At 46.1% G+C, this 8332-nt stretch overlaps 1 protein-coding gene across 1 annotated transcript in view; it reads right to left on the reverse strand.

The window, feature by feature from the left end:
- Positions 1–8332, reverse strand: part of LOC105529311 (butyrophilin subfamily 3 member A1-like) — a 12573-nt gene continuing 4241 nt past the window's right edge. The window contains 10 exon segments of the mRNA XM_011966422.1: positions 1–69; positions 72–142; positions 177–713; positions 2283–2309; positions 2728–2754; positions 3765–3791; positions 3882–3902; positions 4062–4262; positions 5886–6167; positions 7584–7931. Of these exon segments, the coding sequence (XP_011821812.1) occupies positions 1–69; positions 72–142; positions 177–713; positions 2283–2309; positions 2728–2754; positions 3765–3791; positions 3882–3902; positions 4062–4262; positions 5886–6167; positions 7584–7931 (1610 nt within the window).

Consider the following 8332-nt stretch of genomic DNA (forward strand, 5'->3'; position numbering starts at 1 on the left):
TTATGGTTGTGATTGGTTGCTGTAGAGGGGGAGGCCCTCAGCCCTAAGCTGGGCAGGGAGAAGCAGAGACAAGTTACTTCAGCCTGAGGCTCCCCACTTTCCCTAGCTAAGCCCAGGGTCACTGGTGTCTCTAGGGAGACACCTAATGATCACCACTCAGTCAGAATTGGAGGAACTCTCTTCTTCTTTTGGCGCTGGACAAATGGTCAGGGCAGTGGGCTCCAAAGTCAAAATTCTGAAAACAGGATATAGAGGCTCAGAGAAGTAGTTGTCCATGAAAGTATGAATATGCGATCCATTCACAGCATTGTAGAATGAGATATCTCCAGTCTCATAGTCCAGGAAGACCCCCACTTTCCTAGGGGATTCCGGAAGTTCCAGGTTGGTTCTGGGCTCAGTTAGAGTCCGATACTTTTTCCCATCAGTCAGCCCCATAGTCCAGAATCCGTTCTCAGGTGTCATTTTGACCCAACCTTTTCTCTGCACATTCTTACTACACACCCCTATATGCCACTCTTTCCTGTCCCCTACCTCCACCTCCCAGTAATGTCTCCCTGACATGAAGCTCTCACAGCCGAGAACACAATAATGCCAATCAAATCTCTCAGGGTTGTCTGGCAGATCCTGGGGCTCCTTGGCACGCTGCACACTCCTCTGGTCCTCAGAAACAAGGAGGATGGGGTTTGCTGTTTTGGGATCCAGAATCACATCCGCTGTAGAGAATTTGAGGAAGTGTCCATGGGGTCAACCATTTTTCCTGGATTTCAGAGCTTCAGCATACAAGACCTGGGCTGTGCTGAGGAGACCTGAGTCCAGAGCCCGGCGTCCCTAGCCTTCCCTAAATGTGACTCTCTCATTGATGCCAGGAGAGAAAGCCCCACGTATCTTGTATCCAGAGGGGAAGAGGAGGGTGAAATGAGAGTTGCCTCAGCATCTGCCTAACCCAACACCCTGATGCTGCCTCAGGAAGCAGCAAGCATCCTCTTTCTACCTTTTTCTTGTTTTCCTCCCCACATTGACTCTGCCCACTAATGCTTTATGATCAGAGGTCAATTTTCAACCTTCATTTGACCACTCATGAGCTAAATGTGTACCCCTTTTCTGCAGTCTATTTTCCCATACATCCAATTTATTTAACAAGGTGGAGCCTCGTCTAAGGCATTCCCTCACCTGAAAAATGGGGATAAAAATACGAATCTCTAGCATAGTATAGGGGAATCATGTTATTTATTCAGCCCACGGCAGGGCACGAAGGAAGTTCCTGATGTTCTAATAGCTGCAAGGCTGTCTCTGTGCTGGGCTCTATGTGGGGCCTTATATGACCTAGATTCACTCTCCACCCTTTAACTTTCTCCACACTCTTTTGGGCCCCAGGAATCTGCCCTCTAAGCACAGTGCCACTGGGCTCCCTTGTCCTCTGGTTTGCTGTTGGGTTTGGCCAATGGGAGGCCCTGATAGAAGATTGGAAGGAGAAAGAAATGAGAGACACACCGTTTATTTTCCTGCTTCCTCTCTGCCTGCAGCAGCTGGTGTGGCTCTAACAAGGCCTGATGACTGTTCTCAGGAAGCCCTGTCTTTGAGCTACCTCTTTCTCTGGGTTCCAGTAACTGCCTCCCCTCCCTACCCCTCCCAGGCTAGGGGTGGAGACAGCTCCCCACTGTTGGGAACCATGGGGGCACTGCACTTTTCTTTGTTGCTTTCCCTTAACCCTCCTTTCCGCAAACCTTCTTCAGCCACCCAGTTTGAATTTATCATCTCCTTCTTACTAGGTTTTTGACCAATGGATATGTATTATTCCTTCAGTCTTCACCTCAACCCCCACAAACACAGATTGAAATCATCACCTAAAAATATGGAGGCCAAAGCTCAGAAGCATTACGTTTTTTGAGGAGGCACTGGCAGTAGGTGGCATGAGAAGTCTGGGAAGGACTAAGTTCTTTGGGCAGCCATTGCCTCCTCTCCTTGGCATTTCCATCCTCACTCTCCCTGCAGTATCACTCAGTGTGTGCCTCTTTCCCCTCAGCTCCACCCTTTCTGTGTCTTCCTTCCCAGGAAGGTCTGAGGAATCCCAAGATATCTAATCACCCTGGTTCCCTGGGCTCTCAGTGGGAAGGGTCTTGGAGATGGGTCCACTTTTCAGATTGGAATTTATTGTTGCCTACCCCAAATTCCTAGTCATGGTTGCTTTTCTTCCCCAAATCACAACAGTTGGAGAAGTAAACAGGAAAAGGAATATAGTCCTTCAGGTTGGTGGTCCAGGGAACATACAGTGATTTACTCACCTGGCTTGAAGAGGGCCTTTTTCCATTCTGAAAGGAAGGAGACACAGATAAGGAAAAGGTCAGTATTCTTGTACTTTCCCCACTGCATTCTCTCCTCACTACATGTTTTCTCTCCTTTTCTTGTGAATCTCTTCCAGGGTCCAGCCTCCCTTCTCTACAACTCTGATGGATCAGAGATGGCACTTTCTAAAAAATGGTGGGCTCTGTTCCCTCTGTCATGAAGGGTACAGGCTGCATGGCCAGGCTTTGCAAGGGGGTGTGTAGGGTCAGGAGTCTCTCAGATTCTCCAGAAAAGCAGAAATCAACCCCCCACCATAGAGAAATTGAGTCTTTTGGTTAAATCTGATTCATGCAAATGAGAACATCAGTGGGTCACAGCAGAGAAAAGGTTGAAATGTTCATGGCACGTGTCCCAGCAAACTCAGAGAGCATCAGGCTCACTCACCATTATAGGCTGAAGGTCTCTCTCCCACTACAATGAAAGAAAGGTAAAGATGTCACCTTAGCTTGCCATGTTTGATTTGGCCCTATTCCCTTGACTTTACATTAATCTAATCTTTTTCTTTTCTTTTTTCTTTCTTTTTTTTTTTTTTTTTAACCACCTGTATCTTCCTCCTCTGCAGGTTCAATTCTTTCTATGGTGTCGTTCTTAATATCAAATCCAGGAACATCAGTCAATGCTAGTAACATGGCAGACACTGTGAGAGTTCCTTCCTGATGGTGTTCAGCTGATATATTTGGAATGTATCTATACTGCTATACCTAGGCATAGGTGTCACCATGTCTATATGCATATATATATATGTGTGTGTGTGTGTGTGTATGCAAGATCCTTCTATTTAAATCTGTAATTTCCTACCTTACCCTGAAAAAAATTTGGGAAATTTAATGAGCAATTTCAGGAACTAGTTTTTGAAGCCAGTTAGAATAAATTGGTACCAACTGAGAAACCATTCAAGCCACTCTTGTTTATTAGACACAATTTTCTCCCTCTCTCTTTTCTGATTTTCTTGTTCTTTGTTATCTTTTGTTCTTCTTTGCCTTCTCTGGAGCCTATAGATTATGTAAAATGACGAGTGAAGTTCCTACCATAGAGAATGCACTTGATCCACCTCTTCCCCCTTCCTTTACAAGTGTGCCCCTGGATATTCCTCAGTGCTTTGCAGGGCTATAGAGTCTGTGGCCCCTGGTAGAGATAAATTGAAGGCATCTTTTCTTGGAGAGCAGTTGAGAGAGAGAAAGAGAGCGAAAAAGAAACACTTCTCCTGGGTGTTATTCCAATGAGTCACATTCTTTTTCTTTTTTCCTTTCTTTCCTTTTTTTTTTTTTTTGGCAATGACTAGGAATTGGCACATTTATTTTCTTTCCTTAGTCAAAGAGATCTAAGACCACTTCCTAACGCTGGGGAAAAAGTTAAGAGTGGAAACTATTCAAGCACAGACAGTTAAAGATTCAAAATCAGAAAAAATGTCAGTCACTTACAAACCGTGTACTGCATACTTCTCCATCCTGCAATGGAAGGAACAGGGAAGATGCATCAAGGCTCATAAAGCAGGGACAGGAAGACATGTCTGGGTCTCTGGGGGAATGGGAACTTACTGAGTTCCTCCAGGAGCTTCTCTGGAAAATAAGCAGAAAAAATAATGAACTGTTACAGGTGAGGGAGTTCTCTAAAAAATAAACCTTAAAAACAACCCAGCTCTGGGGTGGGGATGGGTATGAGGTCTTTGGGCTTTGGCCTGTAAGCCAGGGGCTCAGGTAAACTCCCGGGTCAGCTACCTCTTATGCTTTTTTCTTGCTTCACTGTGCTCCATGCCAGTTCTCTCAACTCTTGCTCTCTCTTTTTCTTTCTGAACAGAGTCTTTTTTTCCTCCTGCTGTCGCCACAGGAAGTAACTGGCTCCCCCAAGAAGCAGCAGCAAGACAGGCAGGGTCCCTGCCAGGGCAGCGATCCAGTTCTGGGCGCTCCTGAAGAAGGGGCCTGTGAAGGGAAGGGCTGTGGGCCAAGGGGGCCAGTGCACTCAGCCTCCCCAGACTGCAGCACCCCAGGTGTTAGCTGATCACCCCAGGTCACAGGGCACGGAATCTATCTCACAAGGTTAAATAATCTTTCTCATCCTAAAATCTCAGAGGACAATGGGTAAGACTTTGATAAACCCCCACTAGAGGCTGCTACTATTCCTTCTCTTGAGATGTCTGCCTCTCATGTGGAAAGTGAGTGACTAGAGAATATCATACACTTTTTTTCTAATTCAACTTTTTAATAGGTAACACATGCACATGGTTCAAAAATACATGTATAAAAAGTCACACAAGTCTCCCATCCACCCAGTCCTCCCTCCCACCCTCCCTTTTTTGACTTCAAATTAGTCTACTTAATATGATGCTTAAGAACAGGAACTTTGGAGCTGGAGGCCCTGGGTGTCAATGCTGGCTCCTTTAGGTGACTTGCAGTGTGACTTTAGACTAATTACTTAACCTCTCTGTTCCTACTGCCCTTCTCCTGAAGTGAGAAGGATTAAATTAAAACTTATAAAGTGCCTGACACCTAGTGGGTGTTATGACACTGCTTGTTAACTTAAAAATGTAAATTAAAATATATGCTTGTTTTTCCTCTCATTTGCACTAAAGATAGCATTCCGTACACACCACTCTGCATTTTGCTCTTTCTGTGCAAAGTTAATCTTGGAGATTTTTCTTCTTCAGTATAGAGAGAATTCTCTCTTTTTTCTTTCACACTTGAGTGGTATCCATTGCATGCAAGTTCCCCAGCAGTGAACATTTGCATAGTTTCCAACCTTGTGCAGTCATAATCAGTGCTATAAAAAATAACTTTTTACCTGGATCAACTCACACAAATGCAAGTTTATCTACCAAATCAATTCCCAGAAGCAGAACTTTGGATTACTAAAGATGTAGTTTGGATATTGTTATGTAGTCCCCAACAGAGGTTGTGCTAATGCACACCAAAAATACAAGTCATCCCTGCATATGCCTAGGAGTCACAGTCTTCCTACATTCCTGCCATAACCATGTGTTATCAACCAACAGATGTTTGTTTTGATTTTTGCCAATACCATAAGTGAAAAATGATTCAGTATGTTTCTCTAATGAGTGAGAATGAGCACTTATTTGTGGGTTATTTCCTTTTCTGTAAATTAAACAATGTATGACCTTTGTTAAAATGTTTTACTCAGCTTTTAAAATCTTCTGTCTCAAGGAGATTAGCCCTTTCTCTATGATATGGGTTTGTAAATACACACACACACACACACACACACATATATATACACACACACACATACATACATGTTTTCCCTTTCCGTCTTTTGACTTTACGTAAGCAGCTTATCTTAACAATTATTCCCCAATTCCCATTGCCTGTCACATTTTCTGGCAGACAGAAAATGTTCAGTAAATGTTTGTGTCATGAACAGCTTTATGGAGGAGAGAAGCTCACCTGGTGCAAGGAGGAGTCTCCAAGTCTGTGTTTTGGGCCTTATATTCAGTGCAGAGACCCAGGTTGACTGCAGACACTAACACCTCCCCCTTCATTCAACTGCCACAGCTCAGTTCAGAAGATCTGAGGCAAGCAGGTACTGACCTGCGATGGAAATGCTGGCGGTCTTTTCCAGGCCGAGGAGGGAACTTCTGATGGTACAGGAAACACCCTCCCCAGAGCTGCCTCTCAGGATCACGGATGCTGCTACTGCATACAGGCCCACTCCATCTGCAAACACAGGTGCTTCCACAGCCGGGATGTTCTCTCCCTTGTCGTTGCTCCACTGTATTTGGGGTTGTGGGTACCAGCCAGTGGACCTGCACTCCAGATGGATCCCTCCATCCTCATAACCCTTCACGTCAATGTGAAGATCAGAACCCAGTGCTGTGGAAGGATGAATCAGCCTAAATTCTTGAGAGCTCCTGTGTCATGGAGGGTCTCAAAAGGAATCAGGGCACACTCACATTCCATAATTCAAGAAGAATTTCATTTCAGAGCTGCTTACAAAAGTGTGGTCCTGGTGAGGAGAAAGCTACATGAATGAGTGCAGTATCCCAGGGTCAGTGACAGTGGGGCTATTCCCACCCACTCCAGTTACCAGAGGGAGGAGGAGAAGGAGCTGTTTTGAAGACATAAAAGAAGATATTTATGCATTGAGGACTTTCTTGAGAGGGACAGTGACCTTCAGCAAGGCAATGCAGTCAGGCCGAGGGTACCTTGCAGGAAGGAAGCCAGGGAATAAGCACCCAGACCTCTATTTTCTCTCCCTCCCTTCTGCATCTGCTACAGATCCCTACTGACCAAACCCTTAAACAGAAGCCACAGGGAAAAGGATTGCACTGAGAAAGAAAAGGGCAGCCCCCTCATCTGGAAGCAACAACAGGATTCAGTGTCCTCCTGTTGAACAAAAGGGATTTCACAGAACACCAGCATCAGATGATGGCACTTTGTGACTATGATGGATCATGGGAAAAACAAGACCACCCCACATCCTGTGTGAGCAAAGAGAAAAACATGAACACTGTGCAAACCACAGCAATGACCAAAACATCCCCCATCGACAATCAGGGATTGCTGTCCCTTCATCAATTACAGCTTCAGTCTCACCCTAGTCTCCTTCTTCCTAGATAAGATTGATTAAGGTTCTCACTCATAGAATCAACCTGTGCACACCTTCCTGACAACATCTCATCCAGAGCAGAGGCTGAAGTCTATAAACCCTCCTCCAAAATCCCCTAACACAAGCCCAAATTACATACTAAGTCAGCTCTAACAGCTTCTCACTGAGACTCCGCCACAGCTCCCCATGATGTGTGTTCTTCTTCAATGCAACAAGTAAGAAACACAGCTCCCATGACTACAGGTGTATTCTAGGGTCATTGGCTCGAGAACATTGGCAGCAGATACAGTCCCAAAAGCCCAGTCTTCTAGGGCCCACAATAGCATGTACCTAGTGGGGCCACAGAAGCCACCTGGTACACAACTATACACGAATGACTGTGTACCTCTCACTGAAGAGATGATTTCTTATGCTTCCTATCCCTCCTCCCTCACTTTGCTTATTTCTCTGGTGGCCAGCAGAAGGGATTTCATTACTTGAGCATGTAGGGCACAGCAGGAATTCTTCCTAAAGGAAAACCTGTGTCTTTCTTAAAGGCCTCAGACAAGCTAAGTTGGAAGGCAGTGCAGGCAATTGCTAGTGAGCAGCCAGGAGTGTCTGCAGTGCTTTTGGAAGAGGAACTCTGCATCTGCTCTAGATCCTACAGAGAAGTGTTCTCAGAACAAAACCTGGAGGCTCACCTGCAACCTTCAGCTCCACCAGGGCTTTTTCATAGAAGTCGCCATCTTGGAAATAACACAAGTACTTTCCACTGTCAGAGGCTGTGACGTTGTGTATTCGGAGAGCAGCCTTCCCTGCAGCGATGCCATCCCGTAGAATCGAAGTTCTCCCTCGATACGCTGCACTCTGCCTGTCTTCCACTTCCTTTCCATCTGCATACACGTTCACCACCTGCCTTAGGTTGGAACTCACCCACCTCAGCTCCATGGTCTCTGCGCTCATGGTTGGGAATAGGTGACAGGGCAGATCAGCATCTTCACCTACCATGGCCAGGATGGGCCCAGGCGGTCCAACCACAGCAAACTGAGCTGTTGGCACAAGGGGGAGGATCTGTCAGAGGGTGTTGGAGTTGGGATCAGGAGAGGAAGGATGCTTCTCAGACAGGGAAGGCGAGATACCAAGAATCTAGGGGGAGGCTGGGCGCGGTGGCTCATGCCTATAATCCCAGCACTTTGGGAGGCCGAGGAGGGCTGATCACAAAGTCAGGAGATCGAGACCGTGGTGAAACCCCACCTCCACTAAAAAATAAAAAAAGAGGCTGGGCGCGGTGGCTCAAGCCTGTAATCCCAGCACTTTGGGAGGCCAAGATGGGCGGATCACGAGGTCAGGAGACCGAGACCATCCTGGCTAACACGGTGAAACCCCGTCCTACTAAAAAATACAAAAAACTAGCCAGGCGAGGTGGCGGGTGCCTGTAGTCCCAGCTACT

Source organism: Mandrillus leucophaeus, unplaced genomic scaffold, assembly GCF_000951045.1.
Source record: "Mandrillus leucophaeus isolate KB7577 unplaced genomic scaffold, Mleu.le_1.0 Scaffold760, whole genome shotgun sequence".
Lineage (NCBI taxonomy): Eukaryota > Metazoa > Chordata > Mammalia > Primates > Cercopithecidae > Mandrillus > Mandrillus leucophaeus.